At 39.9% G+C, this 27,168-nt stretch overlaps 1 protein-coding gene across 3 annotated transcripts in view; it reads right to left on the reverse strand.

The window, feature by feature from the left end:
- The window catches only part of Zasp66 (PDZ_signaling and DUF4749 domain-containing protein Zasp66), a 220,639-nt gene that overhangs the window by 167,872 nt on the left and 25,599 nt on the right, over positions 1–27,168 (reverse strand). For all 3 annotated transcript variants that reach the window (XM_067135135.2, XM_067135134.2, XM_067135136.2), the window contains exons 3-4: positions 8,999–9,147; positions 1,252–1,531 (exon numbers count right to left, since the gene is read on the reverse strand). In XM_067135135.2, coding sequence (XP_066991236.1) covers positions 1,252–1,531; positions 8,999–9,147 — 429 coding nt within the window. The remainder of the gene's footprint in view (positions 1–1,251; positions 1,532–8,998; positions 9,148–27,168) is intronic.

Here is a 27,168-nt window from a genome sequence, read left to right on the forward strand (position 1 = left end):
AGCTGAGAGTGGCGTGATAGCCGAGTGACATCGTCACTAGACCTCACCAAGTTCACCACGGTTCGAATTTCAGTCAATGCATAAAGAGTTTTTGAGACGAAGAGCCACTTCCCTGTGGTTCAAAACCCACATAACGCTTGTGGCTTTGATTACGATAGGAACAGTCACTTAAAACCACAAGTTTGATTCGAACGTAAATTGCAGTTCAAATTTCAGTTCCATCGTTTGTAAGAACAAATTCCTGCAGTCAAATATCATAAATGAGGTCAACTGCTATTTACAAGAATATCTAATAAATTATTCTAAAATTGAATAATAGAAAAATAAAGGCATTTACACGAGCCTGCAAAACTCGTCGGGTAATATAGTCATAACAATTTTTCATCATTAATACATATTTTATGGATTGGTATAACAAATTGGAATGTTAGTGGCCGTAACCTTAATTTTGGCACAGCCCCAACGTTTGCCTGGTGTAGATATGGGAAATCATATATAACAATCTTCAGGGCTGCCGACGGTGGGATTCGAACCCATCTTCTCGCGAAAGTAAGTTTATAGCTTAGTGACCTGAACCACTCGACTAACTCGCTCGTTAATCGACGTTAGAAATTTGCTTCAAAAACTATTTTACAATTTGATTAAATTCTGTTCTCTTTCCTATCTTATATGACTAATTAAACAACGTTCAAAAGAAGGTAAGGGTGTATTTTGCCCGAAGGCAGGTCCGAACTTCTGCAGAGGTGTGCCTGAGCCGGAGTTTACGTGCGGTAGGGTGGCCAGTTTCTTTCCGCTCCTCCTTTCCCCTACCCCCCACCAACAGCGCGTGACAACCCATCCAAATCTTGACCACGCCCAATGTTGCTTAACTTCGGAGATCTCACAGGATCTGGTGTTTCAACGCGGCTACGGCCGTTGGATTCAAAAGAAAGAATAAGCAATTTCGTGTCTGTTGATATCCAGTTTTACGTGGATATAGAACTGCAGGGACGTGATATCTCATTCATTAAATCCCATGTGCTTTGGCTGATAAGAGTACCAACTATTATCTCCGAGTTGTATGTATTCTTTATATGCAAAATGCACTGGCTTGAATATAATAGACAAAGCTATATAGAACGTGACTAACATGTCAGAATTTTCGCAGTATCTCTGTTAGCCACTATACGCCGTGCTCGGACTTTCTTTCGTGGGAGTTTCTCAGCGGAAGAATTGCCCACCGATTTCAAGAAACGGTTATAAGGCACCTACCTGGTTATTAATGGCCTCTTCGTTGCCGTCGGTGCCCCACCCAGGTAGTGGGGGCGGGAACACAACCGTTTGTTCGTTCTTGCGGGGTGCAGCGGCTCCCGGCGTCGCGGGTCGTTCGGGACGTGCAGCAGCTAGAGCGAAGGGGGTGGCAACTCCACCAGCCACCGGAGGTTTCACTGGGTTAGATGAGACGGCACCTGAGGGGATGTACGAGGGAAGAGGCTGTGTGTGAGAACGAGGAAGCGTCGCTGAACCAGAGCTCATTGCCGCACCGGTTTGTCTGTAACAAAAATAACAGGAGTTATTTTTATAGTATACTTTCCCTCATATTAGCCTGTTAAAGAAATAAATTGAGTAAGAATATTCATCCCGTTAAATCATAGGTAGTGTGGTGGTAACTGAACGACGACATACAGTGTGCTGGGACAAGTGGAGCGCGCAATACACTGCTCCCCTCTACCCCGAGCATTCACCTGAAAATATAGCACAACTATCCAGTTATCGCTCCTGAAGTGGACAAGTAACATTCTTCTTTCAGAACATTCCTACTATTTCGACATTGATATTGACGTCTTGATCCTGGACGCTATTTGAATCCTCAAATAGCAATAGGAAAACCGGAAAAACCGATGGCAGCGCCATAATTGGGGCGTACAAGGCATCATGAACAATGAGATAATTTGCCATTTCTTTCTTCACTGGACCAAAAGTGCTACTGCAGCACATAAATTAAGGTACAGCCCCACCACTTGCTTGGTGTGAAAATAAGAAACGACAGAAAACCATCTTCAGGGCTGTCGACAATGGGATTCGAACATAGGTTCTCCTGAATGCTAGCTCACAACTTGGCGAACAGAACCGTGAATGTTCGAAGATGTTAGTCGCGTTATATATAGCATTGTCAATTGTATTAATTATATTTCTAATGAACTTTGATATCATGAACGCACCATTTCATGGTCCCGAATTCGCAGGCTCGATCCTGGCTGATGTTCTCGCCTTTTAAAGGGTGGTCAAAAATCTTGACATTCCATGTCATTGTTGTTGGCATGTTGACGTTAAATGTTATCCGATAAAATGCGAACAATCCAGTAGACTACTATCTTCATTGCTTGATAGCAGCGCAGTCGATATGTTGAAATTAGTAGGCAGGCCCTTTAGGTGGCACCACTTTAGGAGGTTTGAAACTCGATGGCTGAGGCCATACATTTAGCTTATGATTAATATTATTATTATTATTATTATTATTAATTCTATTGTTTTACGTCCCACTAACTACTTTTTACGGTTTTCTGAGACGCTGAGGTGCCGGCAATTTAGTCCCGCGGGAGTTATTTTACGTTCCAGTAAATTCACCGACACGAGGCTGACGAACTTGAGTACCTTCAAATTTCACCGGACTGAGCCAGGATCGAACCTGCCAAGTTGGAGTCAGAAGGCCAGCGCCTCTACCGTCTGAGCCACTCGGTTCGTCTATATTATTATTATACCGTTTTCCCCACATGCTGCTGCGGTCGCAGGTACGAACTGAGTAGCACATGTGGATTTGTCCCTGTTTTACTTCCGGATGTCCTTCCCGACGCCAACCCTATGTGGAGGGATATTTTTACTATTTCATGCGAATATGAAGAGGAGTGCATTAGGGCAAACACAAAAATCCAGTTTCCGAGTCAGAGGAATTAACCAAACTCAATTAAAATCCCCTGACCGGACCAAGAAGCGAACGCGGTACCCTTTCAACCGAAGGTCGGAACACTGGCCATTCAATGGAGCCGGATTATTATTATAAAATACAGCTGTATTATCGGTACACCTAGATGAGGATATACAAACAGTGTAACTATAATGGGAGGAGAAGAGGAAAAACCAAACAAAAAAGTGCTAATAAGTCCGAACATGCTCCTTAGTTGTAACTTTTGGAATATTATATTTATATACACATGGTAGTAACATTCCTCGACTGCACACTAAGGCGTGCACCCCATTTGTCCTCCGATCCTCCAACCTCACTTACCCTCTTGTGAGTTGCGGGCCATCATGTTTACATCACATTATCGTCACCTGCTATTGAGTTTTGTCAATCATTGCGTTAAAAGATAATGACCTTTTTAGGAAGATGGAAGTCGAAATTTTGCTCTGATACTTTTCCTTTCTTTTTTTCTCTTTTTTTACGTACATGTACAGATATAAATTACTTGCATTTAAGCATTCTTAAATAATGACCCACTTCGTCGTCCGGCTCCATAGCTAAATGGTTAGCGTGCTGGCCTTTGGTCAGAGGGGTCCCGGGTTCGATTCCCGGCAGGGTCGGGAATTGTAACCATAATTGGTTAATTCGCTGGCACGGGGGCTGGGTGTATGTGTCGTCTTCAATATCATTTCATCCTCATCACGACTCGCAGGTCCCCTATGGGAGTCAAATCAAAAGACCTGCATTTGGCGAGCCGAACGCCATTTCATTTCTTTACCGACTGTATCCAGTTTGATTTCGCTTACATGACACAGGAGGCAAACATTTAATCAATTATGCTTCATATCAAGAAGGGAATGTTTGTAACAAGGAATAAAGACTTGCTGCCATACTGGTTGTAGTCTTCACCACACCACACAAGATAGAGACTAACGAAGAAAACAAGTAAACATCTAGCCGCTGTTAATATCGTGATCATACATACGGCACGTCCAGGTTCTCTATGGATTATAAACAGGTAGAATATGACTCTTCATTTCGAATATTACACATGGAAAGGCCAGAGATCAGTATTAGCAGAGTACATTTACTGGCAAGTTTAACAACACCTTTCGGGGCCAAATTCTGGCACTTCGACATTTCATGATATTTATAGCAATTGAAGACATGTTAAAGAACAAACATAGTGTCAATTAATTCTGACGGTCATTTCAGAGTCAGAGGAATTACTTGAACACGGAATAAGTCCCCGGCCAGGCTGAAGCCAGGGCTCTCTGAACCAAAGATGGCTACACTGTCCAGTCGGCCAAGCACAATGATGATGAAAATTTATAATGAACGATAACAATCTCACTGCTGTTATCAATGATAAAGTACCCCATTTGAATACTTATCGGCTGTATTCAGCAAATGAGTTACTCCGAACGAGGTAATTTGCTTATCATAAGAAAAACAACAGGGAAGTTGTTATTAAGGAGTAAAAATCGCTACTCCCAACTAGAGTTTATTTTGAATCTTATTTTCTATGCTGACTCTTCGCAATAACTTACATCATCAATACAATCAATTGAGTTCTTTGGAAAGGTGTTGATGTGTATTTTGGAGGAGGAGGGAACTATCGCATCTGAATACTTACCGCGTTGATAAAACACCATTCATTGCGTCCATTCATGAATTGCCTGGAATAAACCCCTTAACATGATTTCATCCAAGTGCCGGTCAGATGGTTCATCAGCAACTCATAGAGGAGTGAACCAGGTGAGACCGGTCGACACCTCCAAGACGCAGATAAATGAGTGATTATGGAGTGTTACTTGAATTATATTGTTCGGGGAAAGTCGGAGGTTCCGATGAAATCCTTTCCCACATCACTTTGTCCAGTACAAATTCCGTACGGAGTCGCCCAGATTTTGACCGCCCTTGGTGGTGTGTTTGGTTCGTCGTCAGCAAATTTCATCCCGGTGGGGATCGGCGCTATTTGACAATGTTTAAATGTAATAACTCCTGCCGCTGGCTACCATCACGTTGAAAAATTCTGCTGTTCGAAATATTCCGACAAATTGGCGTTAACGAAATATTTGACAGTTAAAAGAATATTTAACTATTATTATTAATGCCTCCTCTAATCACCTAACTTTTCACACCAGGCAAATACTGGGGTGCACCTTATTAAGGCCACGGCCGGTCCCTTCCCACTCCTAGCCCTTTCCTATCTCACCGTCGCCATAAGATTTATCTGTGTCGGTGGGACGTGAAGCAAATTTTTAAAAAATCTCCAAACATCGGAAAGCCAATATGATTTGATTTGACTGAGCAAGTTGGCTACGCAGTAATATCATGTTGCTATAAGTTATTTAGTGGATTCGAGCGCAACTGTCGGTAGCCATGAAAATGGATTCATAAATTCTGTTATCATAGCTGTTCTCAGATAGCCGGCCCCGTGGTGTAGGGGTAGCGTGCCTGCCTCTTACCCGGAGGCCCCGGGTTCGATTCCCGGCCAGGTCAGGGATTTTTACCTGGACCTGAGGGCTGGTTCGAGGTCCACTCAGCCTACGTGATTAGAATTGAGGAGCTATCTGACGGTGAGATGGCGGCCCCGGTCTAGAAAGCCAAGAATAACGGCCGAGAGGATTCGTCGTGCTGACCACACGACACCTCGTAATCTGCAGGCATTCGGGCTGAGCAGCGGTCGCTTGGTAGGCCAAGGCCCTTGAAGGGCTGTAGTGCCATGGGGTTTGGTTTGGTTTGGTTTAGCTGTTCTCAGATATCATTGAAATAACTTTTTGTGAGTTTTTAAATTCCAATTCCGAAATACCCATCTTCCATAGTCTCTGAAACCATAGATTCGAGAGAAGGTAGACTATTGTTTATTGTGATCTTACGTTTTGATACATGCAGTTTACAAAACATTATATCCTATAGTGTAATTGAAAAACACGCAGTAAAAGCACAAATGAAAAGTAAGGTGTCCGTAAAACATCATTAACCAAAATTTAACACTTTTGATTTAGAAATTGAACAGAGAAGGTATGGCCTGAAAAGTGTGTTGGAAGTAAGAAATGAAACTTTTCGGATATGCTGATCAGTTTTATGTGCTTTCAGTACTGTAGGCTTTCACATCTAGTTTTCTTCCGACTCTCCGATATTATGGCATCCAATGTCAGGGGAGTCCTTCTCCATCCCTTCATTACTCCCTATTATCTTTTCTTCAAACGATCGTTCCTTTACGATTCTTATTTTGATGACTTTCCAATTTTCCTTTTCAATATCGACCCATGACCATGTTGTTTTCCGCCTTTAGACAATCACGATAAAAACCACCTCCATTGCCAGTTAACACAGTTGAACAATACTTCCATGTTACTAATGCTTAGCGTTGATATAGACTAAGCAACAAAATTCATGAATTCTGTTATAGTCGGTACGGTAAAACAGTACAAGTAATAAATTATCGGAAATTGTATTCTCTATAAATTTTGTAATGTAGTATTTATCGATAGGATAACTACATAGATATTTGCAAATTAAATTTTAGATCTTCCCCTAAACTATCATTTCACACAGCTTGAATAAAAATATAGCTTAGACTGTAGTGCCTTTTTTCCCGAATTTATATACCGTTTCGCATTAAATTCTGTTCACCCATTTTCTCGTTACTCAGTCTCGATATGGACTAAGCAACAAAAGTATAAATTCATGAATATCTCTCTTATTATAGCCTGTATGGTAAAACTGTATAAGACATAAATATTCGGCAAATGTATTCTGTATAACTTTTGGTATGTAGTATTTATCAATAGGATCACTGATATAATTAGTATTAGATCTTCCCCTAAATTACCATTTCACTCAGTGTGAATACAATTATTCTTAGCCAAAAGTGTAGTGTCTTATTTGCCGACTTACATACCGATTTTCATTGAGTTCTATTCTCCCATTTTCTCGTGATGCGCGTACAAACAGACAGATAGACAGAAAATTAAAAACAGCATTCCCTTCTTACTGCGGACACGACCAACACAGAAATACTATTCTTTTTAAATTCTGAGCAATGTACAAACAAACCTCTTATTTTATATATACGAGCAAGTTAAAGCCCCACAAGGTAAAGACCACAACATCGGCATTAAGTAGGATGGAGTGGTCAGCTTCTATGCTCGACCGTCTTCGCGGCCTGGAATTAAACTATTAATCGTTGTTTTAGGATGAGTGAAACCCTCCATTGTAGGCCTACTCCTGAATTTTCGTTTCTAAATTTCTCAACATCCTGGCAGTGGTTGAAACGATCACACCTTTACTGCGCCGACTTTTCATTCGTCTTCTTTAAACGTCTACTGACATCAACTCACTAGTTCATAAAAAATTAAAAATGCCATGTATACTGGCATCTTAGGGCGTCGACCTAAGATCTTTCGCCCCTACTTTGCACCGTATGTTGTGAACCTGCGTGTATTTGAAAATGGCGGAAGTGTAAAGTGTTGAATGTGAGGAAAGGAACGTTAAGGATGACACAAACACCCAGTCCCCAGGCCAGATATATTAATAATTTACAATTAAAAACTCCTGACCTGGCTGGGAATCGAGCTCGGGGCCACGGACGCGTTGCCCCCTACACCGCGGGGCCGAACACACGACCACCTCAGACTACAAACTTGCTTCCAGCTTTCGTCATGTCTACTATATAAAGTGCCTCCTAAAGAAATATTAGATCTAAATATAGAGTACAACTGGACACAGGCGATACGCGAACCTACAGCCTTCGGCTTTCGCGACCGGTGTTCTACCGATTCAGCTATGGTGGCATCCCGTTCAAGTTCCAATCGCCATGACAGCATTAAGTGTTTCTTTTTCTTTTGCCATTTTTTTATGTTGCACCGAAACAGAAAGATCTTATAGTTACGAAGGGGTAGGAATGGGCTAGGACTGGGAAGAAAGTGACCTTGGTCTTAAGATACAACCCCAGCATTTGCCTGGTGTGAAAATGGGAAACCACGCAGAACCATCTTCAGGGCTGCTGACAGTAGGGTTCGAATCTACTTTCTCTCGAATGCAAGCTGACAACTACATGATTGGAACGGCTTACTCAACTTGCTCGGCACATTGGATCATGCCCATGCAAGTGAAGCAACTGCGGGCGGAGTGGGAGGTAATTACAGTAGTTCAGTGGCGTAACTGCTGGCTTCCCACTCGGGGGACTCAAGTTCGAATCCCGGTCGATTATGGGTTAATCTTTATATCAGAAATCACATCACGTGGCGTCAGGAAGGGCATCCGGCCTTAAACCCCAACCAAAACCAAAATGAGTCTGGGTGGCTCTAGCGACTCTAGAAATAACTGGGATAAGCTGAAGAAAGATAGAAATTGAATCAATTCTCATCAGTCACCATAAAATAATAATTATAACTGCATTCCGACAAGCGAATTAACTATTAATTTGGTTGCTTACCTATATAATACTAATAATAATAATAATAATAATAATAATAATAATAATAATAATAATAATAATAATAATAATAATAATAATAATAATAATAATAATAATAATAATAATAATATTCTCTTTACGTCCCACTAACTATTTTTATGGTTTTTCGAGACGCCGAGGTGCCAGAATTTAGTCCCGCAGTAGTTTTTTCATGTGCCAGTAAATCTACCGACACGGGGCTGACTTATTTGAGCACCTTCAAATACCACTGGACTGAGCCAGAATCAAACCTGCCAAGTTGGGGTCAGAAGGTCAGCGCCTCAACCGTGTAAGTCACTCAGCCCGGCGGTTAATAATAATAATAATAATAATAATAATAATAATAATAATAATAATAATAATAATAATAATAAAAAGCACAGCATAAAGGTAATGCATAAATAATACATTCTAAGAGTTGCAGCTCCAAACTCAATAAAGAGTTCAAATTATTCGTAAAATATTCGGAAATGTTTGAAGTGGCGCCGTGTAATTTTTAAAAGCGCAATGTTAAAAGATCTCAACAGATGGCTCTCTGCTGAGCCGGCAGTGAAGCATGCCATCTGTGAAAGCTAGAGAGAACTACAAACCTCTGTACAACGAGAGAGATTGTGTTGCCAGCATTCTGGAACAACGTCTGGGCATCTGCATGGCTGAGGTCTCTGGCATCGTAATCGGCAATTTTCTTAATGATGTCTCCTCGCTTTAGTTCGCCCTCGCTCGGAGAGCCCACTTGTGCCTGGAAAAGAAAGCAACATTTACAGTTAGAAACAAACCTGAACTAAAATTACTAACTTGTTGACTCTTCCTGCAGCTCTCTTCTGTCCAGTTTAGTAACATTTTCTGAATATAAATTATAATGAGATCAGGGATGCCAATTCAGGTAGTTTTCTCTCTATTTTCCTACGTAAAACCCGACTTTCTATTTTTTAATTTTTTTTTGCTAGTTGCTTTACGTCGCACCGACACAGATAGGTCTTATGGCGACGATGGGACAGGAAAAGGCTAGGAGTGGGAAGGAAGCGGCGTTAATTAAGGTACAGCCCCAGCATTTGTCTGGTGTGAAAATGGGAAACCACGGAAAACCATTTTCAGGGCTGCTGACAGTGGGGTTCGAACCTACTATCTCCCGAATACTGGATACTGGCCGCACTTAAGCGACTGCAGCTATCGAGCTCGGTACTTCCTATTTAAGCTAGTCACTAAAAGGTAGTATTTCAGATAACTTTAGTCTCTATTTTTATACCCCATCATTTATTTTAGGAAAAGTCTCTCTCAATTAAAATACAGTCTTGTTAAAGTGACTAAACTGACAATGACGTGAGAGCATTACTCGTAATACGGTATCTCCCCAAATTGTATTGTAGGGCATTGATCCGTTGATACGAACTAATCGTTTGCATGTTTAGAAGTGTGGTGTTTACTTGACATTTAAGAAGGGGATAAACTATTTTATAGTCCGCCTCTGTGGTGTAGTGGTTAGCGTGATTAGCTGCCACCACCGGAGGTCCGGGTTCGATTCCCGGCTCTGCCACGAAAATTTGAAAAGTGGTACGAGGGCTGGAACGGGGTCCACTTAGCCTCGGGAGGTCAACTGAGTAGAAGTGGGTTCGATTCCCACCTCAGCCATCCTGGAAGTGGTTTTCCGTGGTTTCCCACTTCTCCTCCAGGCGAATGCCGGGATGGTACCTCACTGAAGGCCACGGCCGCTTCCTTCCCTCTTCCTTGTCTATCCCTTCCAAACTTCCCATCCCTCCACAAGGCCCTTGTTCAGCATAGCAGGTGAGGCCGCCTGGGCGAGGTACTGGTCATTCTCCCCAGTTGTATCCCCCGACCAAGAGTCTGAAGCTCCAGGACACTGCCCTTGCGGCGGTAGAGGTGGGATCCCTCGCTGAGTCCGAGGGAAAAGCCGAACCTTGGAGGGTAAACAGATGATGATGATGATGATGATGATAAACTATTTTATAGAAAAATCTAGTAAGAATAACAAGATAGAATGTCATTCTTTGTTTCATTGTACATGTTTATTACTTACAAATTGTTTTAATCTTGCTATTGAAATATTTGAAATTTTCGTTATACAACTTAATGAATTTACGCAGGGGTGCTGCAACTAATATTCAAAAAAGAATTTATATCGTAAAGTTAAAGGGAGTAAATAACATCCGAAGTTATACTATCTACTATTTCAACTTTCGAAATCGATATTTCAGTTCAAAAATAATCTGACGATGAAGAATAACAATATGGAGACACAATTTCAGAAGAATGAACTTGACATAAAACGAGAATCTTAATACTGCGCATTGCCCACAACTATTATTCAGGCATGCAACTATATACCTGACATTTGCCCTGATTAACAAGTTATTTGTTTCTGTACAATTTATCTGTCTTCTGTTGCTTCTAAAATGATAACAGAATTATTGAAAATGGTTTATTGAAGAACAATAAATGACTGGTCTATAATTGAATCAAATGAATCAATTTGGTTGGTAACTTATACAATAAAATAATAATAATAATAATAATAATAATAATAATAATAATAATAATAATAATAATAATAATAATAATAATAATAATAATAATAATAAAAGCATAGCATCAAGGTAATGGATGAATAACGCATTCTAAGAGTTGCAGTTCTCTCTTAAACTCGTATAACAGTTCAGATTATTCGTAAAATATTCTGAAGCGTTTGAAGTGATAACCTCTCGTGAAATAACATATTTTTATAACGTTATATAACAGTTTTTAAATTACAGAATATGTCATACAAAGTAATGCATTACGGTAGATATATGAACTAGCATTTGAGAGTTATAATTGTAGCACATGACTAATGGAACAAATATACAACATTGTAGAAGAATGTAGCTGGTTATTTCTTGTACTGTAGGATTTATTTTATGGCAGCTAGTCAAGAGTGGCAAGCAAGACATGTACTATAAGACCATTCTGTTTTAAACAAGTATACACCATAAAGAAATGAACAAGAACCTTAATTACCGAAAGTTGTTGATGATCATTCATCAATTCGAATTTGTCCATTTCAGTAATAGTTATTTTAATTATGAAATATATTTCGGTTCTTCAGATTTTCGCTGCATCTGTGAGAATTCGTAAAATTCAAGAATTAATACGAACACTATAACCTCTGTAACTACGTACAGTCGGAATCTTACAGTAAATAAATTATCACATTTCAAACATGTATGTATTTAGTATACTCACCTCATGCATAATTTCAATGTCAGTTTTTCAAATACTTTGAACTGTAGATAAATATGTGGACTATATAGCAACAATCCCAAGAATACAGGGAATGATTAATGAACGTAGGCTTTCGTGGCTCATTAAATTAAGATAAATACATATAATTCTCTGGATTAAAGCCATTTATTTATTTATTTATTTATTTATTTATTTATTTATTTATTTATATATTAGTGCAGTCATAAAGTGATTATAAATTTAACCTGGGTGTATTTAGTTGTTCTGGATGGTATGTTACCGGTTTCTATAAAAGTTTTAGGTATATAACATTGGTGATATAAAAATAAATAAAACGTAATATCGATTATGGTGAGGCTGATGACCTAAACTTTAGGTCCCTTAAAACAATAATCATTCATCATCATCATCGTCGTTATCGATTATAAATACCGCATTGGATGGATGAAGTGCGATGCCCTCCGTGGAATGTATTGATAGTATTTAGGAAGTATTGTAACAGCTGCTTTCTTAAGATCTGACTCACTTTGGGTATTTTTTACGGAGAAACGAACAACGCAACCTTTCTACCTGCATGACACTATTTATCTCTGTAGTTCTTCTATTTGGGTCGATGACCTTAGATGTTAGGCCCCTTTAAACAACAAGCATCATCATCAAGCAAGCAGTTATTCTATAATTTCTCCAATTTTGAACAATTAGTCGTCCATTTCCTGAATATCTATTGGGTTAAGAACGGCAAAGGCTCATTAAAACGATACCCACAATGTTCTGAAATTGGTCTAAAGTCAGAATCTTCACATTCATTTGAACATACCCTTTCAGTGTAGAAATTTACAGTTTTCCAGATATGAATTTGATTATGTCATCACAAATGAACTCTCGTGACAGATGGGTCCCTTTCAAAAATGAAAAAAAAGTATGACTGAGATTTTCGGGATGGGCATTTTAGCACTGATAAAGAGGTAACCGAGGCCTCGCCATAGTTCGTTGGGAATTCAGTCTCTGAACCTCCTCTTGGCTAAAAATTAGGCTGAGAATATTTGTTTATAAACATAAGCTCCGAAACGGACAGAGTTTACTTCATTTTGCCCTGCTGAACAGAAATTTCGGAGCTAAACAAAAGCACAGACGTCCTTAACTTGCTTACAAAGGAGGTCAGCTGGCAATACAGGTTCCAAAACTGGTATAGCAGTTGTTACGTCATGCTAAGATTTACATATAATAATATACTAGATTGCCACATCACACAGTATAAGCAGTTAACTTTTTTTGCTATTTTGCTTTACGTCGCACCGACACAAATACCTATTATGGCGCCGATGGCACGGGAAAGGCCTAGGAATGGGGAGGAAGCGGCCGTGGCCTTAATTAAGGTACAGCCCCAGAATTTGCCTGGTGTGAAAATGGGAAACCACGGAAAACCATCTTCAGGGCTGCCAACAGTGGGGTTCGAACCCACTATCTCCCGGATGCGAGATCACGGCTGCGCACTCCTAACCGCACGGCAAACTCGCCCGGTTAAGCAGTTAATAGCAGTACCATTGTAGGAAGCGATGTTTTCTCTCAGAACTGCGATTCTGTATGATTCTATAAGGATAAACGTAACAGTTACATTACTCAAACCTCGTTATCTTTAAGCATTAAGTAATAATAATAATAATAATAATAATAATAATAATAATAATAATAATAATAATAATAATAATAATAATAATAATCGTCCCAAGTGCCAGAAGCCAACATCATGGAATTGTTGTATTTACCACTGAGGGTTCTTTTGTTTTTTAAAATATGGTATTTGTTAGGGGCGTCGACCTATGAAGATATTTTGCCCCTTACCACTGAGGTAGGGAGAGACAATCCCTAGCTGTACTTGTTTAATAATGAATCTGAAATAGAAATACGACAAAGAACACTTCTATTCTGCACCTAATGTGCATAAATGAAAATTAATTGTGTACCTTAATATTATTTTTATTGCATGTGGCTATTCCTAGCCGAGTGCAGCCCTTGTAAGGCAGACCCTCCTATGAGGGTGGGCGGCATCTGCCATGTGTAGGTAACTGCGTTTTATTGTGGTGGAGGATAGTGTTATGTGTTGTGTGTGAGTTTCGGGGATGTTGGGAACAGCACAAACACCAATTCCATTGGAATTAACCAATGAAGGTTAAAATCCTCAACCCGGTCTAGAATCGAACCCTAGACGCTCTGAATCGAAGGCTAGTACGCTTACCATTCAGCCAACGAGGCGGACAATTGTGTACCTAATACCTATGTAGATGATTCAATTTTATACTTTTTGACTAATCCGTATTACAGTGGTATTGCTTTCAAAAACCTTTTGAAATACTTCGCAAATAAGAGAGTGGTCCTTAATTTCTTCTCTTCGATCATAATTGTCCAAATGTCCAATGGGCATTATAGCTCTGTTAAAGAGGTAACCGAGGCCTCGCCATGAAATCTGATGAATCTGGCTACAGACGAGCTGCCCCATGAAGTGTTCAGCTAGGTTAAATAGTCAAAGACTTTCTCTAAAATGATTACATTTTGAAATATTTTTATTCGGATCATAAGTTTATTCTACAATAACAGTATTATGTTGCGTTATTTAAACATCGTAGTACTCGCCATGCAAGAGTGTAAAACTCATACTAATATATATGTAACGATTACAAAGATGGGATATGTAGACATGTCACACTTTTGAAAATATTTCATCATTTATAAACCTTTCATCTACGTATCTGCTGTGGTCGGTTGATCAGGAAACCTTGAATCTGATTCTCGTTTCAGTCACGAATTTAGAAGTTATTTGGGAGACTACACTCACTCACGCAATGTGTTTTTGTCTATGGCGCTCTAAAATGAGAAAATATAGCCCTAAGATTTATATTTTATACTCGAGGCACTATAATCACTATCCTAAGAACAGTGGAAGATGGTAGCGACTCAAGGTTTGGATGATGCTAGTGACAATGGAGTAACTTGTTTCTCATAATATGTCTTCTTCTTCTTCTTTATCTGTTTACCCTCCAGGGTTGGTTTTTCCCTCGGACTCAGCGAGGGTTCCCACCTCTACCGCCTCAAGGACAGTGTCCTGAAGCTTCAGACTCTGGGTCGGGGATGAAACTGGAGAGGATGACCAGTACCTCGCCGAGGCGGCCTCACCTGCCATGCAGAACAGAAGCCTTGTGGGGGATGGGACGATTGGAAGGCATAAACAAGGAAGAGGGAAGGAAGCAGCTGTGGCCTTAAGTTAGGTACCATCCCGGCATTTGGCTGGAGGAGAAGTGGAAAACCACGGTAAACCATTTCCAGGATGGCTGAGGTGGGAATCGAACCCACCTCTACTCAGTTGACCTCCCGAGGCTGAGTGGACCCCATTCCAGCCCTCGTACCATTTTTCAAATTTCGTGGCACAGCCGGGAATCGAACCCGGGCCTCCGGAGGTGGCAGCTAATCACACTAACAACTACACCACAGAGGTGGATTCTCATAATACGTGCGAGGTGTAAACGACAAGTTCTCATGGAACTCTGCATTTTATCTTTTTCTTCCTTCTTTTCCCTTTCGTTGAAAAGTTTATTTATTTATTTTATTTTTATTTATTTATTTATTTATTTATTTATTTATTTATTTATTTATTTATTTATTTATTTATTTATTTATTTATTTCATTCCTTTGTACGTGGCGAAGTTAGGGTTCACGGCCCTCTCTTACACTTAACCACAAGATGCAATACATAGTCACATAATTTGAAATATAACATTGTATACAGTCTCTAGGAACTACATAAACTGATGGAGTAAAATAGTATATAACAGTTATTTTGTTAATGATTAATATTATCTATCTATATTACTTAACAATAGCTCTAAATCATACATGCGCGCATTCACTCTAACATTCATATAAGCTGTTCACGTATTTAAGAGGAAATCTTGACAAGACCGCTCAAATGACGCAACGTATGCTAACAGGGAGAGTGTTCCATAGCCTTGCCTTAGACATGTGGAATGAATGGCCGTATACAGATGAGTGATTAACAGGTATCACAAGGATAGAAGTCGGTCTGGTATTATGACCATGGATAGATGCTAGGAAGTTAAAATATGAGGATAGGTATTCCGGTGTAGATCCGTTCAAAAGTCGAAATATTAGTGTCGCAGTGTGCAGGTTTCTAAATTTATCGATATTCAGCCAGGATAGCTTCTCATAATAATGGGAGATATGTGTCCTAAAGTTCAATGAAAATATAAATCGTATGCTCAAGATGACCTACGTAAGACATCGAACCTCTGACTCGAATCAGTGAACTTCCATTTCCTGGTTTAGTCTACAGCGCTATAGAATGAGGAAAATATTGCCCTGCGATTTATATGTTATACCCGAGGCACTTTCATTTTCAATTTACTGTTTCCTATGAATGATATCCAATTATGACTCACATATTGAATGCATGCCAGGTATAAGGAGACAGTTGAAGTAGCTTTGCGTGTTAATGCAAGATGAATGTTACCTCAGTTTTTAAAATTAGGCAGTGATGGGGGAAATTACAAGGAAAATGCAACTGAGCTGAATTCCAATTACCGGGCGAGTTGGCCGTGCGGTTAGAGCTGCGCGGCTGTGAGCTTGCATCCGGAAGATAGTGGGTTCGAATCCCACTGTTGGCAGCCCTGAATATGGTTTTCCGTAGTTTCCTATTTTTACACCAGGCAAATGCTGGGGCTGTACCTTAATTAAGGCCACGGCCGCTTCCTTCCAACTCCTAGGCCTTTCCTATCCAATCGTCGCCGCCATAAGACCTATCTGTGTCGGTGCGACGTAAAGCCACGAGCAAAAAAAAATTCCAGTTACCGGGGAAATATTTCACTCAGTTACAGTAACAAATTATTTTCCTAATAAGTAATTATTAAAATTACAATTACACTTCTTTCAGAGATTCAGTGTAGGCTGGCCGAAACGGGGTTATACTTTGTATCAGAAGATGAGTGTTACTGTATGAGAACAGATACTGAACTTGTGGCGGGAGTGCATGTACCCTTATTCATTGTTAGGAAAGACAGAAGACCAGAATGTGCTTTTAAATTGGTACATAATTTAACGTTCTTTCAGCTTCCATCGGTATTCAAAGACTTTGGAGCAACTAGTTTGTTCTAAAATATCCCTAAATATGAACTCTGAACAATAGTTTTTATCTGCCTCTAACTGAAAAAAATAAAAATCTTAAAACTTCAACTCAAAATGTGCGAACAAGTGTCCCACTTCACTTCACTTGACTGTGATATCACTGATGGTGACAAATATATTAATACCAAAAAATATATATACGGTACGATGAAACAAAACATGGAAATATTACATTATATAAAGTTATGAAAAATCCTACCTTAATTTACATGCGTACACCAAATGACTTAAGCTCTATAACTGTGGCAAATGTAGCATGCCTCAGGTCGGTGAAAAGTTATGCAAGGCTACAGCATTTTTGGGGTGAAAATAAGGTATTAATACCACCCTTATAATAACACTCACTGAAGATTATACAAAGATATGGGAACGTTATATAAGAACGGATTCGTTAACATTTACCAAGATGACCAGGGAAGAAAGGAAAATATTGCACATATTAGGAAAGCTTCATTTAGGCGGTATACAAAGAAGGTGAAGAAGACGAAGACGAATAATATTATTATTATTAAGAAGAAGAAGAAGAAGAAGAAGAAGAAGAAGAAGAAGAAGAAGAAGAAGAAGAAGAAAAGAAGACGTCCTTTAACGTCCCAATACATCCACTGACCAGTGACACGAGTCTATCACATGAAAACAATTTTAAATGCCAACGGACTTTCTCGCTATTTCCCGCATCCAGGAGCCAAATCAACTGTGCTATTCAGCCGATCGGAATACAGTATGACGAAACAAACTTGGCAGAAGAAAGCCAGACAAAAATAACACGCTTTAGGATTTGTTTCACATGAGTTAATGAGAGGCTGGCGAGACCTTGAGTCTATAGTGCGCTATGTCTCCTGGTATGGGCTACAACAAATTTGTTATTTTGTTTGTTATTTTATTGTCGCAGTCTCATACTTGGATTTGACACCATGAAGGTGACAGGAAGTATGAGCGATGATAGTAATGTCATTTCTTAGGCAGCCAGTCCCTGTTATGCATGGTGTGAAAATACCGCTCATAGGGTCGGTTTGTGCATGAATGCCTGTGGGATTGGCAGACTGATATATAATAGCAACGTTTAGCTGAGCTGAGAAAGGAACGAGCAACTACCTCGCTATTCATTTACATAGTATGCCTCATCAGTGACTCATAGGCTATCTATGATAGCCAATTGATACTTAACATACATACAATGAGAAGCTATGGTATTGTGTGTGTGATTGTGTGATACGTACTCAAGGAATAAGCATGTTCACTTCCTTTTATCCATCTGAAATCATTCATTTCATTTTACAGACAGATACTCGAGTATTGGGATAATCTCTAGGGTTAATGTCCGCAGACATATAACTCCTGACGAAATATGTGGATCTATAAATATCAAGAACGATTCAAGGCGACGACGACGAAGAAACGAAAATCGAACATTTTTCTTATGACGTAACAGAGTGACGTAAAAATATCCACCGGATGTTTTTCGCACTTGGCACGATGGGTGTGGGCGTGTTGTCCAGCTCATACGGTCGATATTAATACAACAAGGAGACAGATAATCATATGCCGGAACACAGACTCTAGCCTCGCCTTGAAGAGTGTGGTGCCATAAGCCGCCAAATGCGACGGATGTCAAACTTCTTTTCCTACCGCTTTTCTCATACCTGTGGGGTCGCGGGTGCGTACTTCGTCGCACATGTGGATTTGGCCCTGTTTCACGGCCGGATGCCTTTCCTGACGACAACCCTATATGGAGGGATGTAATCACTATTGCGTGTTTCTGTGGTGGTTGGTAGTGTAGTTATTGTGTGAATATGAAGAGAGTGTTGGGACGGACACAAACACCCAGTCCCCGATCCAGAAGAATTAATCAGAAGCGATTAAAATCCCCGACCCGGCCGGGAATCGAACCCGGGACCTTCTGAACCGAAGGCCAGTATGCTGACCATTCAACCAACGAGTCGGACCGGCGGATGTCAAACGTAACATTGAATTTGACAAAATGATTACAAGAGAAGGGAGTTCCTGAGTTTTGATCCCACACGTATCTTATAATATTTCTAACACGCCTGACTACTGGTCATACTTATTCATATTATTATTATTATTATTATTATTATTATTATTATTATTATTATTATTATTTGCAAGTGGTTTAACGTCACACCAGCTTAGACACATTTTTGGCTAGGACGAAGAATGAATTGACTGTGATGTTAATTAAAGTACAGCCTAAGCATTTGCCTGGTGTGAAAATGGCAAATCACGGAAACCTAACTTTAGGGCAGCTGATAGTGGGGGTCGAACCGACAACTTCCAAATACAAGATCGGAAGTATACGGCCCGAACCGCGCAACCAACTCACTCATTGATTTCACCTTATGCGGCCCAGACGTTGACAGTCGATATGTCTATATAAGTTTGAATGGCAGTTGTATGGAAGAATTAAAGTGGAGTAGAGATGGAACTGTGTTTTAAGATTAAGGGGACAATCTTGTCATACTAGTGACAAATTTTAGAGCAAGGTAACTCAAATCGAAATAATTGTGCTAAGGTACTGGTACTGTTTTAGATTTTCAAAGAACACAACACCTTCCATTAATTAATTATTTCTTTGACTTGCTGTATAAAGAGCTACTTCTATGATAGTGGTCGTGGTGTTTACTTTTATTTTCAGGAGAACTACAACGCGTTAACTATACTCTCTTACCTAATTGGCATACAGTTAAGTACTTTATTCGAAAAAGCTCCGTAAAAACGATTATTAGTTTTTATTTTCAAATATGAACGTTACAGTCAACATTGGAGTATCATTTTAGATTCTACTTTTTAACTGCTGCCTGGTACTTTCTAATACCTATCACTTTACACATGCCACAGCAATATGTAGCTTCTGCAGAAGTTTCTACCTCATTTATGGCTGTGACAGTATGGAAGCTGCTGAGGTGTGGGTGGTTTTGAGTAATGGCATTCAGAGAAGGTCTAACACGCCTGGACTTAATGAAAGTTGATACTCATTGAGAAAGTCGTGCTACAATAACATTTTCTGGCCCAGTGAGGAAGCCAAACTACCTAACTCCACGTCCTGTCTTAAACGCCTTATTATTGGTGAAGCAACCAGCGTCTGGACTGAAGACATAATAGACAGGCTTTTACTGAAGTCTGATGGACTTCTATCCTTTGGTGATCCTATGTGAGGAGAAATAATTTTTACATTTTTGCTTTACGTCGCACCGACACAGATAAGTCTTATGGCGACGATGGGTTAGGAAACGGCTAGGAGTGGGAAGGAAGTAGCCGTGGCCATAATTAACATACAGCCCCAGCATTTGCCTGGTGTGAAAATGGGAAACCACGGAAAGCCTTCAGAGTTACCGGCAGTGGGGTTCAAACCCACTATCTCCCGAATCCAAGCTCAGATCCGCGCGACCCTAACGCACGTTCAATTCGTTCGGTAGGAGAATTAATGTTTGATGTTTAATGGATTGCACTGTTTACTCATTTACCTTATAAAATAGAATTGTCGCGATTGTTCATCGCGTTAAAGAAGAGACTGGAAAATACATTCTTCTTCCTCGCTATTATAAGACATCTCGGTTACTAACGCTTAATTTTATTTTCATACTAGCAGACGTACCCATGTTCCGCTACGGTATTCTACACTGTATACGGATATCGAAGTAAATTACTGTACATGAAGTAAATGAGATTTTTTAAATTGCATGTCTCTTGGCGTTATCCGCGAAACGAGGTCCACAGACGTTGTTTCCAATATAAAGTGCAAGTTGCCGAGTGTGATGATAACGGCAGGTCCACTTGTCTATTGCAATTCACAAAGGAGTTGGGAATTTTCATTTAACAGCAGGCCCCCTTGCCTACTGCGCGCGCACAATTGATTTGGCGAGTTTTCGTTACAAGGCATGCCTCATTTCCTACTTTCAGACAGATTACAGTTGAGGAAATTTTATTATAATGGCAGGCACCTTCCGTACTGCCAGTAAAAATTGAGTTGTGTTGTTATCATTATAATTACAGGCCCCTTTTACTAATGCCTGTCAGCTTACTGCCGGTCACACCGAGTTGGTAAGTTTCCATTATATTAGCAGGCCACTATGCCTAACGTCAGTCACATTTTGGATGGGTAAATTGATTTATAATGGGGGGCACCCTTGTCTACTGACAAACAGAATCGGGTAAAGGAATTTTGAAAAAAGTGCACGCTCCCTTGCCTTTTGATTGTTAAATCGAGAAGGGAATTATTCATTACAACGGTACACAGGAATTGAAGGAGGTCCCCATTCCTACTGCCAGCCAAAGTCGATGTGAGGAGTACTGATTACGATAGCAGACGCCCTCCTGCTGACAGTCACTATCGATATGTAAAGTATTAATTACAATGGAAGACACACCCTTTCTACAAATCGACTTCAATTAATAAATATCGATCGCCATACGGAAGTATATGCATGTTCACCTTCATTTATGGAATAATAACTGATGCTAAACGGGGCACCATATCGATAAACGGATTGTACGATAAGACGCCTTTGGCCTCATTTAGCGATCTAAATGGCTGTTTCTATGATATTTTCTCGTGCCTCATTCTATTTAAAGATAAGATTATTTTAGAAACGTTGATTAGGGTGAAATTTGTGTAAGGTTTTCACACAGTGAATTACTTTTCAGATACTTATGTAACAACTTCAAACATAGAATTTGGCTCACACGTGGCTACTGGGTGGACGAATATTCGTGTAGAATTTGATGATCCTATCTTTCGTATGAGTGATTTAAACCATCAATTGTACGTGTACAAAGTACAAAATTATATAAAATTCAGAAATAGAGCCAAATTTAACGTATAAGGGATAGAGATACGACAAAATGTCACAGGGCCAAAGTTGTAGATCACTCCAAATTGAACCGAGATTGTGTCATCCGTTTTGTGGTACGACTCACCGTTTAGCCACCAAGTACCTCTAAAGGAAGGTCTGCATCCTCATTAAAATTGCCGCCATATTTCGATATTTTTTTGCGGTAAAAAATAAAAATTTTAAACATCTTGTATTTTTTCCACCGGTTACAAGCTAAAAGCTATAATTTTGCCAAATTTCAATTTTCTAGCCCGTCTGGCAGATTGTGCCGCCATATTGATATGGGGGAGGGGGTTAAAAATTAGGACTTTCAGGAAACTTTTAAGCCCATGAAACCTATAGGTTATAGTTTTGGATAAATACATCCGACTGCGTTCTTATGCAAATTTGAAACTCCCAGCGTGTTCCCTTCAGAGAATTTTGAGAATTTTCAATTTTTCTAGGGATCTTGATGTCAGCTTGCCTGGTACAAAGTTTTTAATTTGTAAGAAGCCTGGAAGTGCCTCATTAATTCACGCCTGTTTTCATTTTTATACCTTAATTTATAAGTATATATAGATCACTCCAAACCGACTTCCATTTATCAATACGGATTATATTTCACCCCCTTACCTAGAGATTCTAGGGGCGTCTTACTTCCACAGTATATTTTCCAGGTAGTAAATCATACTTGTAACAATTTTGGTTGATAGCCACGCTGGAACATACGTACATAACGTCCATTATCTCGGTCATTTTGGACAATTTATTTTTTCGCCCTTTCTCACCTCCTATGCCAAAGGGGGCTGAACTTGGACTTTTAAAAATACGGAATGTTACTATTCATCTCAGCGATCCAGAAAACTATGGATTCGACACTATAATCGATTATTTTTATATCTCACTCCCCCTCCCCCACCCTAAAGTGGCTAATCTTTGAGTTTAAAAAAACTGGAGTGTTACTATTCACCTCAGCAACCTCGAGAACTATGGATTCGACATTATTTTCAATTATTTTTATATCTCAATCCCCCTCGTCCCCCAACCAAAAGGGAGCTGAACTTTGACTTTTAAAAAATCGGGAGTGTGACTATTCACCTCAGCTACCCCGAAAACTGTGGATTCGACATTATTTTCGATTATTTTTATACCTAACCACCCTGACCCACCCTAAGGGTGCTACGGATGGGATACCCAGCAGTGCTTGTCTGCAGATAGTAAGTCATAAGTGTTCCAAGTTTGGTTGAAATTTCTCCAGTGGTTTAGGAGGAGTTGTGTCATTTACACACACATCCATTTTATATATAGTAAGATTTATTTTACGTCGCACCGACGCAGATGGGATTTATGGTGACGATGGGATGTGACCATTAAAGTCATCCATTATATGTATGTCACGTTGCATGTTAGGATTGGGAAGTCATTGTTAAGTATGAAGTGGTTTCTTTGTTATAGATGATCTTCCACTTAAATTAGAGCTGCGATACGCAGGCAAATTGCGACAAATTATTATAGCAGTAAACGTCAACCTCATGCCATGCCTGTATATACCATCTCTCAACACATTAACTAAAACGAATGGACATTAAACGACAAAGAGTGAATGGAAGATTGTGTGCTGTGGGGCAGTATTCGAATTTGTTGACAATTTTACAGAATTATGTCTTGCGGGCTAGTATGCGAATGAGTGGAAAGTCTTACGAATGCGTTGCGGGACAGTATTCGATGTATTACATGCAGTATTCATTAGGGGTAGACAGGGCAATCATTGTCTCTCTCTCGTTTATTATTCTAAAATAATGATCTCTATATGCATCCGGATAGAGAAAATGAGTAACAATATTGTAGAGGCCAAGTCTAGTTTGCCTACTCAGGGAGTATTGACGAAAGAGGGATTGTGTAGTCGTAGTCCATAACTGTCTGAAACGAGTAATAATAATAATAATAATAATAATAATAATAATAATAATAATAATAATAATAATAATAATAATAATAATAATAATAATAATATTTTTTGTGGTTCAGGCCTGCAGCTGTTAGCGAGCATTGGGAAGATGGTGGCAGCCAGTCACAATTGAACTTTTAACAGTAAGGGGTCATAACCCCTGTAGGTCGGGGTGATAGGGTATATCCACAGAATCTCCTTCTTGTCGTAAGAGACGACTCATAGGATGCAAGCGTGGATTGGTGAACACGGGCTCCCTAGCTGAGTCTACTTGTGCTAGGCTCCTCCATTTCCTCTCCCTATCCGGCCTGCCTTCGTCAAATCTTGATCTCTTCTGACCCTGACGATATTACGCTTGCGAGGTCTAGGGAATATTTCGTTTTCACGTCTTTCACATTCCCTCCCTTCCTTTTGCAGTTACCAGGATTCTTCAAATGGTCAAACCTCTCCCTCTTTATCGTATGATGGCTAATTCATTCCCCTACAAAGATGGGTATAATCGTTGTCGTGCATTTAAATCGTTCTTGCATCACTGTGACTCTTGACCTATTATTATTATTATTATTATTATTATTATTATTATTATTATTATTATTATTATTATTATTATTATTATTATTATTATTATATAATTCGCTGGGGCTATCAAGGACCACGTTAAGTCTTGTTGCATTTGACACTGAACTTGGCCTTCTTTACAGCCCAAATTTCCCTCATTCTTTGTGAGTGGGCCTGCTTACGCTCCTCTGTCCAAGGGGCACCGTGTCTTCTCTTCAGTTGCTCGTCTCGGTTTAGCCCGTTCGTCAATATATTCTTGCGGAAGAGATCTCTGTTAAGGGCATCTTCAGCTGAGATATGTAGCATTTGCAGGTCTTCTTTGGTATTTCTAAACCAGGCAATTGTGGTTTTGGGGTTTGAATAAAAAAAGTGAAAGATTTCTTTAGTTAACTTTCTTACGTCCATTCTTTTCAGATGACCGTAAAATCGTGCCCGTCTTTTTCTGATTGTGTCGGTTATTTTCTCTATTTTGCTGTAGACTTCCTTGTTGGATCTCTTTTGATAGATTCCATTTCTGTACTTTGATCCCAAGATTCCTCTCACAATTTTGCGTTCTCTTTTCTCCAGTTCTTTAAGGAGTCCCTTGTTGGCAATTAGAGACAGGGTTTCGGCTGCATATAGAACTACTGGCTTCAGAACTGTTTCGAAGTGACGTATCTTGGTGTTTTGGGAAAGGAATTTTTTGTTGTAGATTGTGCGGGACGTTTGGTAGGCTATTTCCAGTTTGCGTACTCGCTCCTGAAGTGCTTCTTTGTCCAGTCCATTTTTCATGATGATCTCACCCAGGTATTTGAATTTGTCTACTCGGGTGATGTCCCCGTATTTTGTATGGAGTTTTGGTGGAGCCTCTTTGATGTTAGTCATTACTTCTGTTTTCTCAAACGATATCTGCAAACCAGTTTGTTCGGCAATTTCCTTTAAAATTTCAACTTGAGCTCTAGCGGTTTCTATGTCGTTTGAGAGAACAGCAATATCATCGGCAAATGCTAAGCAGTCTGTTGCTATCCCCTTGGATTTGGTTCCTATTCTCAATGGACTGTAGTTGGTTTCCTGTAATCTCACCCGCCAGGTTCTGATGATCTTTTCAAGAACACAGTTGAAGAGTATCGGGGATAGCCCATCACCTTGTCGGACTCCTGTTTTGATGTCAAAGGAATGCGAGAGACATCCGTGGAACGTCACCTTGGATTTTGTATCGGTCAGGGTGGCTCTAATTAATGCCAGCAGTTTCAAATCAACTACAAATTCATTTAAGATGTTTAGTAGGACATCCCGGTCAATGGAGTCGTACGCTTTCTTAAAGTCCACAAAGACAGACACATACTGGCTGGACCTTAGTGTACAATATCTGATAATCGTTTTGAGATTTTGGATCTGTTCAGCTGTTGAGCGACCTTTTCTGAACCCTCCTTGGTATTCACCTATTTGATGCTCGACTTGTGCTTCCAAACGCTCCAGGATGGCAAGTGATAGAATTTTGTAAGTCACGGGAAGCAAAGATATTCCTCTGTAGTTGTTGATGTTCTTCATGCTGTCTTTTTTGTGTAATGGATGGATCAAAGCTATTTTCCAATCTTCGGGTAGGGTTTCCTTGTTCCAAATTTCTTCTATTTGCTTTTGCAAGATATGAAGTGATTCTTCTGGGGCATATTTCCATAGTTCTGCTACTACTGAGTCTTCCCCCGGCGCTTTGTTATTTTTGAGACGGGCAATGTGGCGCTTGATTTCATCTCTGTCGGGTGGTCTGGAATCTGGGTACCTGAGTAAGGGTTCCTTGGTCTCAATGGCGCTTTGCGGTTTAGAGCAATTAAGTAAATTCTTGAAATAATCTGCCAGAATGTTGCAATTTTCTTCATTTGACGTCGCCATTGTGCCGTCCTTTCGCTCAAAGCATAGAGATGGTGGTTTATAGCCAGTGAGTTTGCGTTTGAAGGCTCTGTAGTACTCTCTGCTTTCATTCTTCCTAAAGTTTTGTTCTATCTTTTCAATGAGAGATTTTTCGTATTTATGTTTCTCAGTTCTGAACACCCTAGCTGCTTGCGCACGTTGGGTTTTGTAGGTTTCCCAATCATTTTCTGATTTCGTAGAGTAGTACTGTTTCCACGCATTGAGTCTTTCTTGGAGGACTGATTCGCAGGTACCATTCCACCAGGCATGCTTTTTGCTTCTCTTGATTTCTGCAACGTCTTTGGCGGCCTCAACAAGGAGACTTTTGGCGTTGTTAAAGTCACAGTCATTTGGTCTAGCCTTCTCGTGGAACTCCTCGACCCTTTTATCATTGTCGAAGCGTGTGATCTGTTTGGTTGTCTTCCTTGTGTTTGCGGAATTGGTTTGAATTTTATAAGAGACATATAATGATCTGAGGCCACATTGATGCCTTTCTTTACCTTGACATTCATAATCACAGGGCTGTTTCTCCTGGAGATTGCAACATGATCAATTTGGAACTCTCCGAGAGATTGGACGGGAGAACGCCAAGTTATTTGCTTTCTGGGTAGATGGCGAAAGTGGGTCGACATGACCTGCAGGTTGTGATTTTCGCAAATGGACACCAGTCTTTTGCCGTTGGGATTGGTTCTTTTGTGAGCAGGGTAATTTCCTATAACTCTCTTGTACTTCTGTTCACGACCTAGTTGGGCATTGAAGTCACCCAAAAGAAGCTTGACATGGTGTTTGGGGATTTTGTTTAATTTTTCATCCAGTAGGTCCCAGAAATTATCAACTTCGTCTGGATCAGACTTGTTCTTATCGTTTGTAGGAACATGTGCGTTAACTAGGGCGTAGGTTTTGTTCGCGCATTTAATTGTGAGTATAGACCATTTGTCATTCACAGGTTCGAAATTTGCAACCGATTTAAGGATCTTGGTTCTAACAGCAAACGCGGTTCCAAGCATCACAGCTCCATTGAGGATTCCTCTTTGCGCTTTGCTCTTGAAAAATCGGTAGCCTTCGGATTCATTTGGGTACCTTGTTTCCTGTAGGGCCATTATGGAT

The sequence above is a fragment of the Anabrus simplex genome, chromosome 1, assembly GCF_040414725.1.
Source record: "Anabrus simplex isolate iqAnaSimp1 chromosome 1, ASM4041472v1, whole genome shotgun sequence".
Lineage (NCBI taxonomy): Eukaryota > Metazoa > Arthropoda > Insecta > Orthoptera > Tettigoniidae > Anabrus > Anabrus simplex.